Here is a 23929-nt window from a genome sequence, read left to right as displayed (position 1 = left end):
GACGAGATCTTGTTCACATAAATGAATGTATCATTTGTCATATCAGCATCGATTTTTTCAAAATTTACAATGGGATACCTTAGTTAAGTTTACATCCGGTATTTCCTCCAAACTCAAAGTTACGATGATCCCAGGAATCCTAATCTGGTTTCTGGTTTGAAGCCCTACCTCCTCTTTAGCCCAAGTCATAATCTGTCTTCCCCTTATTGATTAGATATCCTGACAGACTCCCAGAATCTCTGGCATGCGTCTCAAGCTGTGGAACAGAGAGCTCTGGCTTCGATGCATACAGAACTATGTCATCAGCATGCAGTGCTAGTCTGGTTGGTAAACCTGCAGCTTCAAAGGGAAGAATGGTCTAATCCTGTCGAATCATCTGGGAAAACGGCTAAATATATACACGGAACAGAATTGGCGACAAAGGACACTGCTGTCTAGTTCCCCTGAATATCTGAAACGAAGCTGTAAGTTCGCCATCCAAAATCTTAGCTGCCAGCACCATATATAGCATTTGCACAACTTCAGTAACATTGCTGCTGAAACCATAATCCTGCAATACCTCCCAAAGACAGACCCAATCAACCGTATCAAATGCTTTAGCAGCATCGATTCTTGCGATTGTCAACAGGAGATTAGAGGCCTCGGCCATATCATTCGCACCGATAAGTCAATGGGTTATTCATACAGCTTCCTTCCAGGCACAAACCACTTATGATCGAAATGGATCAACTTTGGAAGGACATCTGACAACCTCTTAGCCAAGATTCCTGTAATCATTTTGTAATCACAGTTCAACTAAGATAGAGGTCTGTAGGATTCTGCTAACCTAGCACCTTTACCCGGCTTAAGGATCATAACTGCAGTGCCTCATATCGGGAAGGTGGAATTTAACAGCCTTCCAGAGACATCTCATTAAAATAAGATACCCAGAAACAGAAAGAGGATTCAGATGGGATCCCGTCTGGGCCTGCTGTGTCCCATTACTGAGCTTCCTAACCTGTTCCCTTATCTCTCCCTCTGTGATCCCGCCTGGGCCTGCTGCTTTCACTTTATGGTTCCTCCTAACCTGTTCCCTTATCTCTCCCTCTGTGATCCCCTCTGGGCCTGCTGCTTTCCCTTTACTGAGCCCCTAACCTGTTCCCTTATCTCTCCCTCTGTGATCCCCTCTGGGCCTGCTGCTTTCACTTTATGGTTCCTCCTAACCTGTTGCCTTATCTCTCCCTCTGTGATCCCCTCTGGGCCTTTTGCTTTCCCTTTACTGAGTCTCCTAACCTGTTCCTTGTCTCTCCCTCTGTGATCCCGCCTGGTCCCGCTGCTTTCCCTTTACTGAGCCTCCTAACCTGTTCCCTTATCTCTCCCTCTGTGATCCCCTCTGGGCTTGCTGCTGCCCCTTTACTGAGCCTCCTAACCTGTTCCCTCATCTCTCCCTCTGTGATCCCGTCTGGGCCCGCTGCTTTCCCTTTACTGAGCCTCCTAACCTGTTCCCTTATCTCTCCCTCTGTGATCCCTCCTGGGCCTGCTGCTCACCCTTTACTGAGCCTCCGAACCTGTTCCCTTATATCTCCCTCTGTGATCCCGTCTGGGCCTGCTGCTTTCCCTTTTACTGAGCCTCCTAACCTGTCCCCTTATCTCTCCCTCTGTGATCCCGCCTGGGCCTGCTGCTTTCCCTATACTGAGCCTCCGAACCTGTTCCTTATCTCTCACTCTGTGTTCCGCCTGGGCCTGCTGCTTTCCCTTTACTGAGCCTCCTAACCTGTTCCCTTATCTCTCCCTCTGTGATCCCTCCTGGGCCTGCTGCTCACCCTTTACTGAGCCTCCGAACCTGTTCCCTTATATCTCCCTCTGTGATCCCGTCTGGGCCTGCTGCTTTCCCTTTTACTGAGCCTCCTAACCTGTTCCCTTATCTCTCCCTCTGTGATCCCGCCTGGGCCTGCTGCTTTCCCTATACTGAGCCTCCGAACCTGTTCCTTATCTCTCACTCTGGGATCCGGTCTGGGCCTACTGCTTTCCCTTTACTGAGCCTCCTAACCTGTTCCCTTATCTCTCCCTCTGTGATCCCGTCTGCGCCTGCTGCTTTCCCTTTACTGAGCCTCCTAACCTGTTCCCTTATCTCTCCCTCTGTGATCCCTCCTGGGCCTGCTGCTCACCCTTTACTGAGCCTCCGAACCTGTTCCCTTATATCTCCCTCTGTGATCCCTCTGGGCCTGCTGCTTTCCCTTTACTGAGCCTCCGAATCTGTTCCCTTATCTCTCCCTCTGTGATCCCTCCTGGGCCTGCTGCTTTCCCTTTGCTAAGCCTCCTAACCTGTTCTCTTATCTCTCCCTCTGTGATCCCTCCTGTGCCTCCTGTTGCTTTCCCTTTACTGAGCCTCCTAACCTGTTCTCTTATCTCTCCCTCTGTGATCCCTCCTGTGCCTCCTGTTGCTTTCCCTTTACTGAGCCTCCTAACCTGTTCCCTTATCTCTCCCTCTGTGATCCCGCCTGGGCCTGCTGCTTTCCCTATACTGAGCCTCCGAACCTGTTCCTTATCTCTCACTCTGTGATCCGGTCTGGGCCTACTGCTTTCCCTTTACTGAGCCTCCTAACCTGTTCCCTTATCTCTCCCTCTGTGATCCCGTCTGCGCCTGCTGCTTTCCCTTTACTGAGCCTCCTAACCTGTTCCCTTATCTCTCCCTCTGTGATCCCTCCTGGGCCTGCTGCTCACCCTTTACTGAGCCTCCGAACCTGTTCCCTTATATCTCCCTCTGTGATCCCTCTGGGCCTGCTGCTTTCCCTTTACTGAGCCTCCGAATCTGTTCCCTTATCTCTCCCTCTGTGATCCCTCCTGGGCCTGCTGCTTTCCCTTTGCTAAGCCTCCTAACCTGTTCTCTTATCTCTCCCTCTGTGATCCCTCCTGTGCCTCCTGTTGCTTTCCCTTTACTGAGCCTCCTAAGCTGTCCCCTTATCTCTCCCTCTGTGATCCCTCCTGTGCCTCCTGCTGCTTTCCCTTTACTGAGCCTCCTAACCTGATCCCTTATCTCTCCCTCTGTGATCCTTCCCCTACGGCCTAAAATCTGCTGTTCCGTAAGACATGGAATTTTTGTTTTGCAATCAGTTTTTCATTACTAACATCTGGGTTCAAATCTTTCTTATATATCCCACTAAGGCTCTCCAGTATCTTAGCTGTGGAGAATGGTGACAAGGTTTACACTGGCAGGGATTGGATGTGACAATGTTGTGTTGTGGGTGCTGGCAGGAATTCACGTGGACCTCAGGTAGGAAGGTATTTATTAAGTATATACACGAGACCCGACCAGGAGCAGATGTAACCTGTTACTCAAACCACCCCCCTCTCACTCAGCCAACAGCAGCTCCTAGAAGACCCACGCTGAGGCACTCCATAGCATCATATAAAGCACACTGGTCTCACTGAGCCATCTGCCATAGAACACCCACATCCTGCCATAAGATGTTAACGGTACTTTTGGATATCGTTAGAGCTTTGACTGTTGTGTATGAACAGTAACTCACACTGAGCTCTAGTCCGCTGGCGCTGCTCCTAATACTGAATCTTATTTCAACTACAGGTCTTATGTGATGTTCATCCTTTGTTCCTGTAGCTGTCATTGTTCTTTAATAAAAATACATCAGAAAAAAAGTGGGGGCAACATAAGTGCAGATCCTATCTCCAACAGTAACTAAGTTTATCCTTAAGTCACTCTGATGTTCCAGGAGAGCCCCAAATTGGTGCCAGGTCCACATAGTAATCTATCACAAGACTTTTCCTAAAGGATTCCCACACCCTCAGGGCTGTTAAGAGTACCTTTAACCTGCCTTGTTTAAAAACTTCAGGTCCCCAAACTTTAAAAAAACACGTTTTCAGGCTTAAATGCTTCAACATAGCTCTATACAATTGACTCATGTAAGAATTATCTAGCTCTCCAGCCAAGAGCCGGGAATTCTTGAACTGGAAAGCATAACAATGTGGAGAAGTGTAGCTCACTGGTTAGAGGAGGCATACCCTGAAGCAGAGATCAGACCCGGGACCTGGGTTCGATTCCCGACGCGGCAGGGTCCAGAGCCCAATTGTCCACGGACTCGATAATTCTCGCTTCGGTGCCCACTCTAAGCACGAGTTCACACTATGCAGCTCTGGGCAACAAGCCTGCTTAATCTCCACAACGGCCCCCCGCGGCGGGATGCCTGGCTTTCACCTTGGGGATGCCCAGTACGGGTTATCTTACAGGGAAAAACCAGGACGGGTTCCCAATGCAAGCGCCAAGATGCCCGTAGGGTGATAGCTGCGCTCTATAAGTACATCAATCAATCAATCAATCAACAATAGGCTTGAAAATCCGGGAGAGCCAGCCCTCCCTTGCTCCAGTCTCATCCGGAGCTTCTTTCATGAGATCCTGGCTCCCCTGGATGCCCATATAAAGCTGCCAACCCTCCCTTGCTTCAGTCTCCTGTGGAGCTTCTTTCATGAGATCCTGGTTCCCCTGGATGCCCATATAAAGATGCTGACCCTCCCTTGCTTCAGACGATCCTGGCTCCCCTGGATGCCCAAATAAAGCTGCTGACCCTCCCTTGCTTCAGTCTCCTCCTTCTTTCATGAGATCCTGGCTCCGCTGGCTGCCCTTATAAAGCTGCTGACCCTCCCTTGCTTCAATCTCCTCCTTCTTTCATGAGATTCTGGCTCCCCTGGATGTCCATATAAAGCTGCTGACCCTTCCTTGCTTAAATCTCCTCCTTCTTTCATGAGATCCTGGCTCCCCTGGATGCCCATATAAAGCTGCAGACCCTTCCTTGCTTCAGTTTCCTCCGGAGCTTCTTTCATGAGATCCTGGCTCCCCTGGATGCTCATATAAAGCTTCTGAACCTCCCTTGCAATTTCTGCAAAAGTTTTTTGGTAAAAGGAAGTGGTTTAGTGCTAAACAAGACAATCACCTTTGGAAGAACCAGCATCTTAATGGTGTTCACCCTCCCATAGATACTGTGGGGCAAATTTTCCCTCCGTCTTGTAAGGAGAGCATTTATATCACGGTGTTGCTTGAACATGAAATAACTTTGAAAAACAAGAGACGTTTGGCAAAACAGGAACAGTTCGTTTAATTAAACACAGCGTCCGGGAGAACAGTTACAGGCACAGGGTCTGAGTACTGTCTCAGTTTACAATGGATCTGTATCATTCTTATTTACAATTCATTATAGGCTATAAAATGTTTCTGGTGATGCTTGTAGGGAGAGGAATGTAAGTTGCTGCCTCTAGAGTCATAAATACATTTTTATGGATAATCAAGTTGGGCCTCGACCTTCCATTGACAAAATGCGGCCAGTGGTTAAAGTGTCCAGATGTCTGGCACGGGGAGCACGTGATCACAGCGTGTGCAGTGTTCTGATTTGCTCTATGTTCCTAATTCATGTGGCATCTGACTTTATGGTGTTTTTGGAGCATGCGTACCCCCTCCAGCCATGCGTGCTTTATTGGGGCCAATCTCCCTTAACCATTGTAGTGTCGCTTCACTAATCTGTGGGATTGATCTCGGGTTTCCCGTCCATGCATTTGTCTGCCGACTATGTGGCCTGTCAATCAGTAACCTTGGGCCTCGGTCTCAGTGCTTGCCAGGCTACGTATTTGCGAGTTGGGTTGATGTGGCATTCACAACAGGCGAATTTGTTAATAAGGACGAGATCTTGTTCACATAAATGAATGTATCATTTGTCATATCAGCATCGATTTTTTCAAAATTTACAATGGGATACCTTAGTTAAGTTTACATCCGGTATTTCCTCCAAACTCAAAGTTACGATGATCCCAGGAATCCTAATCTGGTTTCTGGTTTGAAGCCCTACCTCCTCTTTAGCCCAAGTCATAATCTGTCTTCCCCTTATTGATTAGATATCCTGACAGACTCCCAGAATCTCTGGCATGCGTCTCAAGCTGTGGAACAGAGAGCTCTGGCTTCGATGCATACAGAACTATGTCATCAGCATGCAGTGCTAGTCTGGTTGGTAAACCTGCAGCTTCAAAGGGAAGAATGGTCTAATCCTGTCGAATCATCTGGGAAAACGGCTAAATATATGCACGGAACAGAATTGGCGACAAAGGACACTGCTGTCTAGTTCCCCTGAATATCTGAAACGAAGCTGTAAGTTCGCCATCCAAAATCTTAGCTGCCAGCACCATATATAGCATTTGCACAACTTCAGTAACATTGCTGCTGAAACCATAATCCTGCAATACCTCCCAAAGACAGACCCAATCAACCGTATCAAATGCTTTAGCAGCATCGATTCTTGCGATTGTCAACAGGAGATTAGAGGCCTCGGCCATATCATTCGCACCGATAAGTCAATGGGTTATTCATACAGCTTCCTTCCAGGCACAAACCACTTATGATCGAAATGGATCAACTTTGGAAGGACATCTGACAACCTCTTAGCCAAGATTCCTGTAATCATTTTGTAATCACAGTTCAACTAAGATAGAGGTCTGTAGGAATCTGCTAACCTAGCACCTTTACCCGGCTTAAGGATCATAACTGCAGTGCCTCATATCGGGAAGGTGGAATTTAACAGCCTTCCAGAGACATCTCATTAAAATAAGATACCCAGAAACAGAAAGAGGATTCAGATGGGATCCCGTCTGGGCCTGCTGTGTCCCATTACTGAGCTTCCTAACCTGTTCCCTTATCTCTCCCTCTGTGATCCCGCCTGGGCCTGCTGCTTTCACTTTATGGTTCCTCCTAACCTGTTCCCTTATCTCTCCCTCTGTGATCCCCTCTGGGCCTGCTGCTTTCCCTTTACTGAGCCCCTAACCTGTTCCCTTATCTCTCCCTCTGTGATCCCCTCTGGGCCTGCTGCTTTCACTTTATGGTTCCTCCTAACCTGTTGCCTTATCTCTCCCTCTGTGATCCCCTCTGGGCCTTTTGCTTTCCCTTTACTGAGTCTCCTAACCTGTTCCTTGTCTCTCCCTCTGTGATCCCGCCTGGTCCCGCTGCTTTCCCTTTACTGAGCCTCCTAACCTGTTCCCTTATCTCTCCCTCTGTGATCCCCTCTGGGCTTGCTGCTGCCCCTTTACTGAGCCTCCTAACCTGTTCCCTCATCTCTCCCTCTGTGATCCCGTCTGGGCCCGCTGCTTTCCCTTTACTGAGCCTCCTAACCTGTTCCCTTATCTCTCCCTCTGTGATCCCTCCTGGGCCTGCTGCTCACCCTTTACTGAGCCTCCGAACCTGTTCCCTTATATCTCCCTCTGTGATCCCGTCTGGGCCTGCTGCTTTCCCTTTTACTGAGCCTCCTAACCTGTCCCCTTATCTCTCCCTCTGTGATCCCGCCTGGGCCTGCTGCTTTCCCTATACTGAGCCTCCGAACCTGTTCCTTATCTCTCACTCTGTGTTCCGCCTGGGCCTGCTGCTTTCCCTTTACTGAGCCTCCTAACCTGTTCCCTTATCTCTCCCTCTGTGATCCCTCCTGGGCCTGCTGCTCACCCTTTACTGAGCCTCCGAACCTGTTCCCTTATATCTCCCTCTGTGATCCCGTCTGGGCCTGCTGCTTTCCCTTTTACTGAGCCTCCTAACCTGTTCCCTTATCTCTCCCTCTGTGATCCCGCCTGGGCCTGCTGCTTTCCCTATACTGAGCCTCCGAACCTGTTCCTTATCTCTCACTCTGTGATCCGGTCTGGGCCTACTGCTTTCCCTTTACTGAGCCTCCTAACCTGTTCCCTTATCTCTCCCTCTGTGATCCCGTCTGCGCCTGCTGCTTTCCCTTTACTGAGCCTCCTAACCTGTTCCCTTATCTCTCCCTCTGTGATCCCTCCTGGGCCTGCTGCTCACCCTTTACTGAGCCTCCGAACCTGTTCCCTTATATCTCCCTCTGTGATCCCTCTGGGCCTGCTGCTTTCCCTTTACTGAGCCTCCGAATCTGTTCCCTTATCTCTCCCTCTGTGATCCCTCCTGGGCCTGCTGCTTTCCCTTTGCTAAGCCTCCTAACCTGTTCTCTTATCTCTCCCTCTGTGATCCCTCCTGTGCCTCCTGTTGCTTTCCCTTTACTGAGCCTCCTAACCTGTTCTCTTATCTCTCCCTCTGTGATCCCTCCTGTGCCTCCTGTTGCTTTCCCTTTACTGAGCCTCCTAACCTGTTCCCTTATCTCTCCCTCTGTGATCCCGCCTGGGCCTGCTGCTTTCCCTATACTGAGCCTCCGAACCTGTTCCTTATCTCTCACTCTGTGATCCGGTCTGGGCCTACTGCTTTCCCTTTACTGAGCCTCCTAACCTGTTCCCTTATCTCTCCCTCTGTGATCCCGTCTGCGCCTGCTGCTTTCCCTTTACTGAGCCTCCTAACCTGTTCCCTTATCTCTCCCTCTGTGATCCCTCCTGGGCCTGCTGCTCACCCTTTACTGAGCCTCCGAACCTGTTCCCTTATATCTCCCTCTGTGATCCCTCTGGGCCTGCTGCTTTCCCTTTACTGAGCCTCCGAATCTGTTCCCTTATCTCTCCCTCTGTGATCCCTCCTGGGCCTGCTGCTTTCCCTTTGCTAAGCCTCCTAACCTGTTCTCTTATCTCTCCCTCTGTGATCCCTCCTGTGCCTCCTGTTGCTTTCCCTTTACTGAGCCTCCTAAGCTGTCCCCTTATCTCTCCCTCTGTGATCCCTCCTGTGCCTCCTGCTGCTTTCCCTTTACTGAGCCTCCTAACCTGATCCCTTATCTCTCCCTCTGTGATCCTTCCCCTACGGCCTAAAATCTGCTGTTCCGTAAGACATGGAATTTTTGTTTTGCAATCAGTTTTTCATTACTAACATCTGGGTTCAAATCTTTCTTATATATCCCACTAAGGCTCTCCAGTATCTTAGCTGTGGAGAATGGTGACAAGGTTTACACTGGCAGGGATTGGATGTGACAATGTTGTGTTGTGGGTGCTGGCAGGAATTCACGTGGACCTCAGGTAGGAAGGTATTTATTAAGTATATACACGAGACCCGACCAGGAGCAGATGTAACCTGTTACTCAAACCACCCCCCTCTCACTCAGCCAACAGCAGCTCCTAGAAGACCCACGCTGAGGCACTCCATAGCATCATATAAAGCACACTGGTCTCACTGAGCCATCTGCCATAGAACACCCACATCCTGCCATAAGATGTTAACGGTACTTTTGGATATCGTTAGAGCTTTGACTGTTGTGTATGAACAGTAACTCACACTGAGCTCTAGTCCGCTGGCGCTGCTCCTAATACTGAATCTTATTTCAACTACAGGTCTTATGTGATGTTCATCCTTTGTTCCTGTAGCTGTCATTGTTCTTTAATAAAAAGATGATGTTTGTTATTACAGATGTAATAATGTGAAGATTCAGTGCCCAGAGGTGGTGGTGAAGAGTTATAAAGGTAAATATCATTGTGATGATTAGCTCTGAATATTATTGTTCATGGAAATGGTGTGCTATGGTGTGGTGTGGTATGGTGTGGTGTGGTGTGGTATGCTATGGTATGGTATGGTGTGGTGTGCTACGGAATGGTATGGTATGTTATGGAATGTTATGGTGGGATGGGATTGGATGGTATGGTGTGGACTGGTATGGTATGGAATGTTATGATGGAATGGTGGGTGTAGTGAGATCATTGTGTTCGAGGCATGTGGGCTGCTGAATTCATATCTGTGCATAGATCGCCGCCTAGTGTTGGGTCCGGATGTTTGCACGTTGTTGTCCTGGAAGAGTCTTCGAAGTATCACAAGATAGGTGACTCCTCCCCTGGACCACAGTGCGCATGGGCATCCTCTCCATCCTTAGATTGTTTTTTTCCGCCATTGGGTTCGGATGTGCTTATCTTAGCTCAAGTTAGGAAAATTCAGTTTAAGGCCAAAAGGCCTTTAGTTTTCGTCGGTACTGTTCCCGTTCGGTATCGACTACTTTCTTTACTAGTTTAGAACCTTCTTCCAGCCTTTCGGATCCGTTTGGTCCGAACATCGAACTTACATCGACGATGGAATCGAGGACTCCATTCAAACGGTGTCCTTTATGCCACGCAAAATACCCTCACATCGACGTCCACCCGGTATGCAACAAATGTCTCTCACCGGATCACGATGAGTCGAAATGTATGGCCTGTGCCCGATTCCGATCGAAGAAGACTCTCCGGAATCGACGGGCGGCGAGATTAGAAGCGCAGCAATCGGCGCCTGCCCCGACCAACATCTTCAGCACCGAGGACAAGGACGCAGAGAGCGTGGAAGAAGTTAACTCCAGCCCCGCTTCCGAACACGATTCCCGATCGGAAGACGACGATGAAGTGGTTTTTTAAAGGGAAGAAGTCATCGACGAGGTAGGAGACTACGATGAGGTCTTTGGGGCCGAAGAAGATAGCTCCAGCGAGGAGCCAGGCCCACCCGTCGATACGGAGGCCGTTAAAGTGCGTCATTCTAAGGCTCAGGTCGAGGGATCGCCTCCGGGCCTTACCCGAGATCACTCTCAAAGTTCTTCGGCCCCGCCTTCGGGCCTGGCCTCGAACATCCCGCTCGAGCCATTATTAACGAAGATGACTGGATTCCCTTCAACGAAACCGAAACCAATCGTCGCACCAGTTCCACCGAAACCGAAAGTGAAACTAGCTGCAATCGGCTCGAAGGCCTCGAAGCCCTCCACTCCTTCGACGCCAGCAAAGGCCGTCGGCCCCGAACGAAGTAAACGGGATTTCGGCGCCGAACTCACTGCAGCGGATATCGGCACCGACCCGAAGAAAAAGGCCCTCGGTCCCCCCAAAGCGCCTCGGCCTCCGGCTCCGAAGCCGTCGGCCCTGACCACCAAAGTCAAAATGGCCGCTCCATCTGCGTCCACATAGAAGACAGCGGCACACGCCAAGTCGTCGACTCCATCGACCGTCGATACCTGTCTTCGGATCGATGACCCCATGGCTACAAAACAGTCGACGCCTACCTCCACGGTGCCGACCGGCTCCAAAGAGCCTTCTGCGTTCTCGGTGCAACAAGTCGCGGCCTCGTTGCAACGCATCAGGGAACGGGCAGCCCTCCGATCCACGTCGGGCCCCCACACGCACAAGGCCCCGAAAGCACCCGCGGCGCCAACCAGCATCACTTTTGGCTTGCCGCCGCCCACGGCGCCGAAGATGTTCGAGATCCGAACACGTGTCAGCCAGACACAGTCCCCATCTACTGGACACGCAGACTCTGAGCCTTCACAGCCACAATTCATCGACGCCGAAACTGGTAAACTGCTGCTCCGCAAGCGGAAAATCACACCAGAGACAGGACTGGACTCCTACAGAATACCTCTCAAGCACAAATTGCCAGCGGGGTCGGAACCAGTTCTGTATGAACGCTTACAAACCTCCTATCAGGATCCCCAGTCCTTTTCTCCTACGCCTTCGGAGACGGACGCAGTAGAGGACTACATGGGAGATGATACCACCAACCCTGGGGATGTCGATCCTAATGAGCATCTGCAGGACCCAGATCAGGCATGGGATGACCCTACAGACCAGGGTACCGCGCCAGATACCCAGGACACGCAGCTTTACAGCGCCAAGACGTCTCCCACAGAGGACACTGCTGCCTTCAATGCCCTCATAGAACGGGCTGCCGCCAATCATGGAGTAGAACTCCATTCTGACAATGTTGAAGAAGACTTCTTAGTGGACACTTTCGCCTCTTCAGAAAGAACTGTCAAAACTCTGCCCATGTTAAAAGGTGTTCTCAAACCTGCAAAGGACATTTTCAAAGAAACAACTAGGGCACGGGTGCTAAACCCCAGGATTGAAAAAAAATACAAGCCTGCACCCGGAGACCCTATGTACATTAGGGGTCAGTTACCTCTGGACTCCATGGTGGTTGCTAACGCTCGCAAACGAGCCCATTCGCAGACAACAGGTGATGCTCCTCCCCCAGACAAGGAGTCCAAAGTGCTGGAGACATCGGGCAAAAGAATTGCAGCGCAAGCCGCAAACATCTGGCGCATTGCCAACACACAGGCACTCCTGGCCCGTTATGATCGTTCACACTACGACACGCTAGAATCACTACTCCAGCATTTGCCGGGTGAATACAAAGAGGCAGCGGAGCTCCTCATCAGAGAGGGACAACTCCTCACCAATGCATCCATCAAGTGCGCCCTCGATGCCGCCGACACAGCAGCAAGGGCAATCAACACCAGCGTCATGTTACGACGACACGCATGGTTGAGAATCTCAGGATTCAAGCCAGAGATTCAAAACAACATCCTAAATCAGCCAGTCAACCCCGACTACTTATTCGGCCCTGAGGTTGACACTACCCTCGAAAAGATTAAAAAAGACACTGACATTGCGAAATCAATGGGGGCTCTGCAAACGCAGCAATTTCGTAGTGGCTCCTTTCGTCGCCCCGGGAATAGAGGAGCAGCTAGAGGCCAGGGGTCACAGCAGCAATACACTAAAGGGGGCACACAGAGTTCCTACGATAAAACCAACAGAGGTGGATATCGTGGCTCCAGCACCAAAGGCAGAGGACGTGGTTACGGCAACACCAGGTCCTCCCCCAAAAACAAACAGTGACGCCCTCTCCCTTCCCCCCGACCACATAACACCTGTCAGGGGGAGACTCTAGCGGTTCCTGTCCACGTGGAAAGCCATCACCACAGACAGGTGGGTCAGGGATATTATCCAACACGGTTACTGTCTCGAATTAACCTCCACTCCACCCAACATACCGCCAAAGCACCGTCCTATGTCCGTAGAGCACTTAGCATTATTGCAGCAGGAAGTGCTAAGTATGCTGCAAAAAGGTGCAATAGAGGTCGTGCCCGTAAACCAGCAGGGGACAGGGGTGTACTCTCTGTACTTCTTAATACCAAAGAAGGACGGGTCACTCAGACCTATACTAGACCTGAGACCCCTCAACCACTACATTCTCTCGGAGCATTTCCATATGCTCACCCTACAGCAGGTTCTCCCGCTGCTCAGTCAGGGAGACTTCCTAGCAACACTAGACCTCAAAGATGCGTATTTCCACATACCCATCACACAGGAAATATCTCAGGTTCACCATTCAGGACCAGCACTATCAATTCAAAGTTCTCCCCTTCGGGGTAACAACAGCACCCAGGGTTTTCACCAAGTGCCTCGCTACGGTGGCTGCACATATGCGGAGACAACAAATTCACGTCTACCCTTATCTGGACGACTGGCTTGTTCAGGCAAAGTCAGCCCAGCAATGTGCCAGCCACATGTCCCTTACCATTCACCTTCTTCACAGTCTGGGATTCTCACTAAATTACCCAAAAACACATCTCCAACCCGCACACGTACGACAGTACCTGGGCGCGACCATAAACACTCTGGCAGCAACAGCTCAGCCAAATTTAGTGAGGATCAACAGCATGCAACTGCTGATCTCAAAGTTCAAACATCAACACTCCCTTCCTGCGCGAGTGTTCATGCAGTTGATAGGCATGATGGCCTCCTGCATCTTCATAGTCCCGCACGCAAGACTACATATGCGCCCGCTTCAGGAGTGCTTGGCACGTCAATGGAACCAGGCTCACGGGCAATTGAAAGACCTAGTGTTGGTGAGCGGTCGGGCATACAACTCTCTGCATTGGTGGAATCCGCAAAACCTTTGCAAGGGCCGACCGTTCCAGGAGCCTGTTCCACAAATAATACTGACAGCGGACGCCTCTCTCCAGGGTTGGGGAGCTCATGTACTCACTTACACAGTGCAGGGACTATGGACGACACAACAAAAGAAGATGCACATCAACGTTCTGGAACTGATGGCAATCTTCCTAGCCATGAAAGCATTCAAAGTACACTTGTGCAACAAAGTTGTGTTGATCCGGACGGACAACATGTCTGCCATGTACTACATACAGAAGCAGGGAGGAACACACTCTCCACAGTTGTCTCATCTGGCTCAGAGCATGTGGAAGTGGGCCATTCAGAGGAACATATTCCTCATGGCAGAACACCTCCCCGGCAAGGACAACCAGATGGCGGATCTGCTCAGCAGACACAGCCACCAGATGCACGAGTGGGAGCTACACCCATCAGTACTCCAACCGTACTTCCGACAGTGGGGTCATCCAGAGATAGACCTATTCGCCACAAACGAAAACGCAAAATGCCAAAGCTTTGCCGCCAGGTTCCCACATCCTCAGTCACAGGGCAATGCGATATTGATGAACTGGTCCGGCAGATTTGCGTACGCTTTTCCCCCAGCGCCATTGATACCGCTAGTGGCACGCAAACTGCGACAACACTCTCTGACACTCATCCTAGTTGCTCCCACATGGGCGCGCCAACCATGGTACACCACCTTTCTAGAACTTTCCGTGGTGCCACATCAGAGGCTGCGGATCAAACCCGCACTTTTAACGCAGAACCATGGCGAAATTCAGCACCCAGATCCGCAACAGCTGAACCTGGCAATCTGGCTCCTGAAGTCTTAGAGTTTGGCTACCTAAACCTGCCACCTGACTGTATGAATATCATCAAGGAGGCCAGGAGACCCACTACCAGAGCTTGCTATGCGGCTAAATGGAAGAGGTTTGTCATTTATTGTACCAACAATGACATTAACCCGCTAGACGCATCCATTCAAAACATCATCTGTTACCTCTTACACCTATACCGATGCAATCTGGCATACACCTCAATACGTATCCATTTAACCGCAATAGCAGCCTATCTCCAAAACAGGCAGCACCTCTCTTTATTCAGAGTGCCTGCCATCAAAGCCTTCTTGGAGGGACTCAAACGAGTAATTCCCCCAAGACACCCACCAGCACCGGTGTGTAACCTCAATTTGGTCCTCACCAGACTGATGGGTCCACCCTTCGAACCTCTCCATTCATGTGAGATTCAATTCCTCACCTGGAAAGTAGCTTTCCTAGTAGCAATTACTTCGTTAAGAAGAGTTAGTGAACTCCAGGCACTAACCATTCAAGAGCCATTCATACAGGTTCACGCAAACAGGGTCGTACTGCGTACCAACCCCAAATTCATGCCTAAAGTAATATCGCAGTTCCACTTGAATCAAACTATTGAACTGCCCGTTTTCTTTCAAAATCCACAAAATGTCGCTGAGAGAATGCTCCATACACTAGATGCAAAGAGGGCCCTCATGTACTATATAGACAGAACTAAGGACTTTAGAAAGACAAAACAACTTTTCGTTGCCTTTTCTCCACAACACAAGGGCAACGCCATTTCCAAAGCAGGAATAGCCAGATGGATCGTTAAAGGTATTCAAATTTGCTATCACAAAGCTAAACGCACATTAACGATTCCCCCACGAGCCCACTCCACACGAAAGTTAGGGGCGTCCATGGCTTTCCTGGGGAACATTCCTTTACAGGAAATATGTAGAGCAGCCACATGGTCCACTGTACATACATTTACCAAACACTACTGTGTAGATGTACACTCAAAACAGCAGGGAGCTGTAGGACAGGCTGTTCTCAAAACTCTTTTTCAGACTGCTGCAGCTGGCACGGGTAGCCGCCGCTAATAGGAGGTACTGCTATGTATTCTATACACAGATATGAATTCAGCAGCCCACATGCCTTGAACTGAATATGCTACTTACCAGTATGCATCTGTTCTTGGCATGTAGGGCTGCTGACATTCATATCGCCCACCCTCCTCCCCGGCGCCTGTAGCAGCTGCAGCTCTCAGAATTACTGTATAGCATGGTCATCTCTTACTGTATCTACTCCATCACTGCCACAATGGCGAAAAACAATCTAAGGATGGAGAGGATGCCCATGCGCACTGTGGTCCAGGGGAGGAGTCACCTATCTCGTGATACTTCGAAGACTCTTCCAGGACAACAACGTGCAAACATCCGGACCCAACACTAGGCGGCGATCTATGCACAGATATGAATGTCAGCAGCCCTACATGCCAAGAACAGATGCATACTGGTAAGTAGCATATTCAATAATATGTTAGAAAAGGTAGACGGACCGGGAGGGTCGGCCGGGGTCAGGAGGAGAGGTCTCCGGGGAGAGCCGTCTCCAGCGATCGTACAGACAAGTAACTTCCCCCCCACAGACAGATATCACACACGGATAAGGTTCAGTGATCTTTATCGACACTTATTTAAGGTACGGTAAAATGGTACAAGGAGGTCTGGACTCAGGGGTCCCCTCGATTAGAGTCTCGTAAGGTAGGGAAGGGGGTAGCGGGACAGTCTATTTACCAATCAGGTAATTCGGATGAGATGGTGATGAGCTCACAATCCTCGAGCTTGGTGGTTAGGTGGTATGGGCCGCGGCAGCGCCAGCAGGTCCCGGTGCGGATGGTCGATACAACGGGCCGCGGCAGCGCCAGCAGGTCCCAGGAAGATGAAGGTTGCAGAGGGCCGCGGCAGCGCCAGCAGGTCCCGGTGAGGATGGTCGGTACAACGGGCCGCGGCAGCGCCAGCAGGTCCCAGGAAGATGAAGGTTGCAGAGGGCCGCGGCAGCGCCAGCAGGTCCCGGTGAGGATGGTCGGTACAACGGGCCGCGGCAGCGCCAGCAGGTCCCAGGAAGATGAAGGTTGCAGAAGGCCGCGGCAGCGCCAGCAGGCAGGACGATGGTTCGCAAGAGCGGGCTACGGCAGCGCCAGTAGACCGTCAGGGTTGAGTTCACTCGGTGTCTCTCGACTCCAGGATACAACTGCCTTCCTGCTCCGGAGCTGTCTTAGTTATAGGGCTGGTGCCCTTTGATGTCCGGACCCTCGCACTTGGAGGTCGGAGGGTCCGGGATGAAGGTGTCCAGACACCCAGCAGGGGGTGGAGCCAGCGCCTGGGGGCTGCTGGAGGCGATTGGCACCTGGCGGGGGAAGAGCTCTTGACGCTTCGTTCTCCCATTGACCTGCCAAGTGGTCCGCTCACCTCCTGGGTGGATGGTGGTGCCGGGATGTCGGGGCCGGCCAGGCCCGGGGTTAGGGTCGAGGGGAGGCCACGCGGCCGCGTGGTGCAGGGTCCAAGATGGCGGCTTGACCTGGCCGGGGAAGCCGGTGGGGCTGGACCCCGTGATGAGTAGGGGTCCGAGGGCAGAGGGTCCGTCGGGAGACGGAGTACAGGGGCTTGTCACGGGGGTATGCTGGGCGGGCCGGAGCTCGGGCCCTGTCGTGCGGGGGGGGAGCCAGCCCTCTGTGTGGCCTGTCCAACATGCGTCCCCCCCAGCTGAAGGCGGGGAGAGTCACCCATCTCCTTGGGGACTCTCTTCGTCGAGGCGGAAAAAGCGGGACAGGCCGTCCGCGTTGGCGTGGTCTTGGCCTGGCCGGTGCTCCACAGTGAAGTCCATTCCCTGCAGGGAAATGGACCAGCGCAAGAGTTTTGGGTTCTCCCCCCGCATCTGCATCAGCCATTGCAGGGGTCGATGGTCGGTTTGTACCCGGAAGTGGGTACCGAAGAGATAGGGCCGGAGCTTTTTGAGGGCCCACACTACTGCAAATGCCTCCCTCTCGATTGTGCTCCAACGCTGTTCTCGGGCCAGGAGACGTCGACTGATGAAGGCCACCGGCTGGTCATGACCTTCGGGGTTCAGCTGAGAGAGGACGGCCCCGATGCCGTGGTCGGAGGCGTCGGTCTGTACTACAAATTCCCGACTGTAATCGGGGGCCTGGAGCACCGGGGCGGTGCACAGGGCGGCCTTCAGCTCTTCGAAGGCCGCTTGACAATCAGGAGTCCAGTGGACCCGCTTCGGTTGATTCTTGGATGTGAGTCCCGTGAGGGGCCCCACGATGCTGCCGTAGTCCTTCACGAACCGCCGGTAGTAGCCGGTGAGCCCTAAGAAGGCTCGGACCTCGGTCTGGGTGACGGGGGGCTGCCAGGACTGGATGGCAGCAATCTTAAGTTGTAGTGGGGCCACCAGCCCGCTTCCCACTTGGTGCCCCAGGTAGGTCACAGACCCTTGGCCAATTTGGCACTTGCCGGCTTTAATGGTGAGGCCGGCCCGCTGGAGGGCTTGGAGGACCTCTTGGAGGTGACGGAGGTGGTCGGACCAGTGGCGGCTGTATACAGCGATATCGTCCAGGTAGGCAGCGCTGAATTCTTCGAGCCCTGCCAAGACCTGGTTCACAAGACGTTGGAATGTGGCGGGGGCATTCTTCATGCCAAAGGGCATGACCTTAAATTGATAGTGGCCATCGGGGGTGGAGAAGGCTGACCGTTCCTGAGCCCTGGGTGTGAGGCCGATCTGCCAGTAGCCCGCCGTCAGGTCGAAGATACTAAGGTAGCGGGCGGCCCCCAGCCGGTCGATCAGCTCGTCTGCTCGGGGGATGGGATGAGCGTCGGTCCGGGTGACAGCGTTCAAGCCCCGGTAGTCGACGCAGAATCTCAGTTCAGGGGCGGTGCCGGGGGCAGCGGCCTTGGGAACTAATACAACTGGACTGGCCCAGGGACTGTCCGAGGGCTCGATGACCCCGATCGTGAGCATCTTGGCCACTTCCTCCTGTATGCAGGTCCGTACCCGATCTGGTACGCGGTAGGCCCGGTGCCGGACAGGGGGACTGTCCCCGGTGTCTACGTCGTGCAAACACCAAGGGGTGACCCCGGGGGTGAGTGAGAACAGGGCAGCGAACTGCAGCAGGAGGTCCCGGCAGTCCTGGCGTTGCTCCGAAGTGAGGGCGTCGGAGAGCCGGACCCCATCCACGGAGCCGTCCTTCTCCTGAGTCTTTAAGAGATCCGGGAGGGGCTCGGAGTCTTCTTCTGTACCACTGTCGGTCGCCATCAGGAGGCTTAGTTCGGAGCGCACAAAGTGTGGTTTGAGCCGGTTGGTGTGGAGGACCCGCAGGGGGTTCCGGGTGGACCCCATGTCGACGAGGTAAGTGACGGGGCTTTTACGCTCGACCACTTTGAAGGGCCCCGTCCACTTGTCTTGCAGGGCACATGGTTCGGTGGGGGACATCACCCATACTTGCTGCCCAGGCTCGAACTCAACGGAGGAGGCATTGTGATCATACCACCTTTTCATGTCCTCCTGACTGGCCTCGAGGTTCGCCTTGGCCATCTCCCTGAAGCGCCGGGTCTGGTTTCGTAGGGCCAGGAGGTATTTGAAGACGTCTGGAGGGGTCGTTAGGGGGGCCAACTCCCAGCCCTCCTTCACGAGGCTGAGGGGCCCTCGCACAGGGTGTCCGTATAGGAGTTCAAAGGGGCTAAAGCCGAGGGACTTCTGGGGTACTTCTCGGTAGGCGAAGAGGAGGCACGGGAGTAGTACATCCCACTGGCGACGGAGAGGCTCTTCCAATCCCCCAATCATCCCTTTGAGAGTGCGGTTGAACCGCTCCACTAGTCCGTTTCCTTGGGGGTGATAGGGGGTCGTGAATCTGTATGTGACCCCGCATTGTTGCCAGAGGGACTTCATGTACTTCGATATGAAGTTCGTACCTCGGTCGCTGACGACTTCTCGGGGGAAGCCTACCCGGGAGAAGATCCCCATCAGGGCCCGGCCAACCACTGGAGCGGTCACGGTCCGTAGGGGCACCGCCTCGGGATAGCGGGTGGCATGGTCCACTAGTACCAAGATGAACCTGTGTCCTTGTGCCGTGCGAGGGTCCAGCGGCCCCACAATGTCTATCCCCACCCTCTCGAACGGGGTGGTGACCACCGGGAAGGGTTGTAGAGGAGCCTTAAGCTTCCGGCCACTCTTCCCGCTTGCTTGGCATGTGGGGCACGATCGGCAGTGGTTCAGGACGTCATTCCTCATTTTTGGCCAGAAAAAGTGGGTCACCAGTCGACTGTACGTTTTATCTTGGCCCAGGTGCCCAGCCAGGGGGACATCGTGGGCTAGGTTGAGTAGAAAGTCTCGGAAGCGGAGCGGTACCACCAGAACTCGACTGGCCCCCAGCTCGGCGATTCTTTGCTCGCTGTAGAGCAGGTCGTTATCCCAGTAGACCCAGTGGGTTCCGGTGGTGTCCCCGGCGGCTTGGGTGCTGGCTTGTTGGCGAAGCCCCTCGAGGGAGGGACAGGTCTTTTGCTCCTGGCGGAACTGTTCTTGGGTGGGCCCCCCTTCTTGCCGCCACTGGGCCAGATCCGGAAGGTCCTGGGGTTGCGCGTTTTCTTCGGGGGCCGGGTCTGGGAGGTCGGCCTCGCCGTTGTCCTCTACGGGGGCAACCGGGGGCGGAGGTGCCGGCCATTCGGTTTCTTCTGATCGGGGGGCGGCCCGGCCGGCCATGGATCGGGTGGTTATGCAGGCCCAGTCCGGGAGGCCCAGCATCCCCAAGTGCTCTCTTCTCTCGACGGTGGCCCACGGGGAACTCTCGAGGTCATTCCCCAGGAGGCAGTCCACGGGGGCATCGTCCCGGACCGTCACTTTCAGTAGGCCGGAGACCCCTCCCCATTCAAACGGGACGCAGGCCATCTTGCACATGCTTTCAGAGTTATCTGCCGAGCGGACGGGGCAGAGAATGTTCGGCAAGATCTGCTCGGGCTTCACCAGGTGACAGCGGACGGCCGTCACGCTGGCGCCGGTGTCGCGCAAGGCCTCAGCTCTCTGTCCATTAATGGTCACCCACTGACCGTATTTCCTGGTGTTGGCGGGTAGGGGAGCCCGCGGAACCATGTCTCTTCCCCCTAAGCATGCCAGGACCATGGCGGCCGGTTCCCACCCTTGCTGGTCCGGCTCACACTCCTCGGGACCCTCCAACGACTGCTCCTCCCCCAGGGCAGCGGCAGCTACCTGGCGGGGTTTGGGCGTTTGGTTCAGCGGGCAGTTCGGATCGTTGGCGTAGTGGCCTAGTCGCTGGCATCTGTGGCACGTGACGTTGGCTCGGTACCCAGGCCGCAATGGGGGGTTGCCCCGGCCGGTCGGCGGCGGGGTGCTGGCCACGGTTGTTGCTGGCAAGGCGTCTCTCCCCCGCCCCTGGCCTCCTCCTCCTCCCCGAGGACGGTGCTGGCCTTGGTTGCTTCTGTTCTGGTCGTGTGGCCCTTTCCGGCCCACTCGGGTGCTCTCCCACCGGTCAGCTTCGGCGGCGAGCTGCCGGGGGTCAGTCAGCTTACTGTCGAGTAGATGCTGCCGGAGCTCGACGAAGCAGTTGTTTGACAGGTGTTCCCATACCATGAGGTTGAAGAGCTGTTCGTAGGTGGTGACCTGACTTCCCTTGATCCAACCCTCGAAGGCCCGGCTGAAATAGTTCACGTATTCCACCCAAGTGGTACCTGGGATCCGGGTGCAATCCCTGAACCTCTGGCGGTACATCTCGGGCGTGAGGCCGTAGCGGGTGAGGAGGGCAGCCTTCATGTGGTCGTAGGACGACATTTGGTGATCGGGGAGCTGCAGCAGGGCATCGCGACCCTCGTTGATAAATCTCCCCCAAAGTCCGGCTCCCCAATCACTCCGGTCGATCCGGTGGGAGGTCATTGCGAACTCATAGGCCTTAAACCATTGTTGTATGTCGTCTTCTCGGACATACTCGCGGACCACATCCTTGGGGATGTGAACTTTTTTCTCAGTTGGTCCCGGGGTGTGGGGTCTTTCAGGCACCCCCAAGTCCTTATGTTGTTTGCGCAGTTCTATCTCTGCCAATTGGCGCTCGTGCTCGAGCGTTATCTTTTTCTCTTCCAGCTCTCTCTGTCTCTGTTTTTCTTCTCGCTCCTCTCGAATCCGCATCTGCTCGAGGTTGAGTTTCTGTTCAGCTAACTTGAGCTCCCCATCCATCTTGAGTCGTGCCATCTCTAATTCGTGCAGTCTGACTCTGTCTCTTTCTCGTATCTCCTCCGGTGATAGGCCCGTTCCCCGTTCCTCGGGAGTCGTGGCGTTCCCCTCTGGTGTGACGCTGTTTTGGTCGGAGGGTCTTGCGACCCCCGTTTCTGTCCACGACTCAAGGGCGTGCTTTAGGTCATCCTTGGTACTCAGGCCAGTGGTAGCAATGCCAAGTTCTATGCAAAATTGTCTCAGTTCGCGGTGGTTGTACTCCTCTAGTTTCTCCATTTGGAACTTCTCGGTGGAGCTGCTATCTTTGGTCGACATCGTGCTTTGTCGTGGGGTGAGCTACTCTCTGTACGATTACGCGTTGATTCGGATCGCGCCGCTGGCCACCAATGTTAGAAAAGGTAGACGGACCGGGAGGGTCGGCCGGGGTCAGGAGGAGAGGTCTCCGGGGAGAGCCGTCTCCAGCGATCGTACAGACAAGTAACTTCCCCCCCACAGACAGATATCACACACGGATAAGGTTCAGTGATCTTTATCGACACTTATTTAAGGTACGGTAAAATGGTACAAGGAGGTCTGGACTCAGGGGTCCCCTCGATTAGAGTCTCGTAAGGTAGGGAAGGGGGTAGCGGGACAGTCTATTTACCAATCAGGTAATTCGGATGAGATGGTGATGAGCTCACAATCCTCGAGCTTGGTGGTTAGGTGGTATGGGCCGCGGCAGCGCCAGCAGGTCCCGGTGCGGATGGTCGATACAACGGGCCGCGGCAGCGCCAGCAGGTCCCAGGAAGATGAAGGTTGCAGAGGGCCGCGGCAGCGCCAGCAGGTCCCGGTGAGGATGGTCGGTACAACGGGCCGCGGCAGCGCCAGCAGGTCCCAGGAAGATGAAGGTTGCAGAGGGCCGCGGCAGCGCCAGCAGGTCCCGGTGAGGATGGTCGGTACAACGGGCCGCGGCAGCGCCAGCAGGTCCCAGGAAGATGAAGGTTGCAGAAGGCCGCGGCAGCGCCAGCAGGCAGGACGATGGTTCGCAAGAGCGGGCTACGGCAGCGCCAGTAGACCGTCAGGGTTGAGTTCACTCGGTGTCTCTCGACTCCAGGATACAACTGCCTTCCTGCTCCGGAGCTGTCTTAGTTATAGGGCTGGTGCCCTTTGATGTCCGGACCCTCGCACTTGGAGGTCGGAGGGTCCGGGATGAAGGTGTCCAGACACCCAGCAGGGGGTGGAGCCAGCGCCTGGGGGCTGCTGGAGGCGATCGGCACCTGGCGGGGGAAGAGCTCTTGACGCTTCGTTCTCCCATTGACCTGCCAAGTGGTCCGCTCACCTCCTGGGTGGATGGTGGTGCCGGGATGTCGGGGCCGGCCAGGCCCGGGGTTAGGGTCGAGGGGAGGCCACGCGGCCGCGTGGTGCAGGGTCCAAGATGGCGGCTTGACCTGGCCGGGGAAGCCGGTGGGGCTGGACCCCGTGATGAGTAGGGGTCCGAGGGCAGAGGGTCCGTCGGGAGACGGAGTACAGGGGCTTGTCACGGGGGTATGCTGGGCGGGCCGGAGCTCGGGCCCTGTCGTGCGGGGGGGGAGCCAGCCCTCTGTGTGGCCTGTCCAACAGTATAGTGTTATGGGATGGTGTGGTGGTAATGGATGGAATGGGATGGCAGTATGGTATGGTTTGGTATGGTATTGTGTGGCATTTAGTGGTAACGTGCACTCACGTCAGGGTAAAGTTACTTGATTTGTCTCTAAACTTTGTCTTTTCTAGATTTCTACTTATCTCCATTCTGTTTACGTGCTGCCGCATTTCCTTTGTTTAAATCATTCTTCCCCTTGGACATTCATGCTAAGTTTATTGGAAATTCAGATGTGGTAATTTCACAACCCACATTAATGATACTGCTGGGATTGACAACTGCGAACAACTCAGTTACTGCAGTATTCTGGGACTATTGAATGGGAAATTACCTCAGAATTTGGTATTTACCACATAACATTCTATTTCCCAGAGTTTTAGCACCAACAGGGACCTAGAGCATGCATCTACACAGACCCAGCTCATGCACCTACACTGACCTGGCACATGCACCTACACTGACCTAGCACATTCATCTGCACTGACCTAGCGCAAGCATCTACACAGAGCCAGCTCATGCACCTACACTGACCAAGCACATGCACCTACACTGACCCAGTTCATAAACCTACACTGACCTAGCGCATGCATCTACACTGACCTAGCGCATACACCTACACTGACCCAGCGCATGCATCTACACTGACCTAGCACATGCACCTACACTGACCCAGTTCATAAACCTACACTGACCAAGCACATGCATCTAC

At 53.5% G+C, this 23929-nt stretch overlaps 1 protein-coding gene across 2 annotated transcripts in view; it reads left to right on the top strand.

Annotated features, from left to right (window-relative positions):
• The window catches only part of LOC146869050 (E3 ubiquitin-protein ligase TRIM39-like), a 126508-nt gene that overhangs the window by 53894 nt on the left and 48685 nt on the right, over positions 1-23929 (top strand). For both annotated transcript variants that reach the window (XM_085643195.1, XM_085643112.1), the window contains one exon: positions 9305-9357. In XM_085643195.1, the coding sequence (XP_085499321.1) occupies positions 9305-9357 (53 nt within the window). The remainder of the gene's footprint in view (positions 1-9304; positions 9358-23929) is intronic.

Source organism: Triturus cristatus, chromosome 1_1 (genome assembly GCF_964204655.1).
Source record: "Triturus cristatus chromosome 1_1, aTriCri1.1, whole genome shotgun sequence".
Classification (NCBI taxonomy): Eukaryota; Metazoa; Chordata; class Amphibia; order Caudata; family Salamandridae; genus Triturus; species Triturus cristatus.
This window is presented reverse-complemented; position numbering and strand designations above follow the sequence as displayed.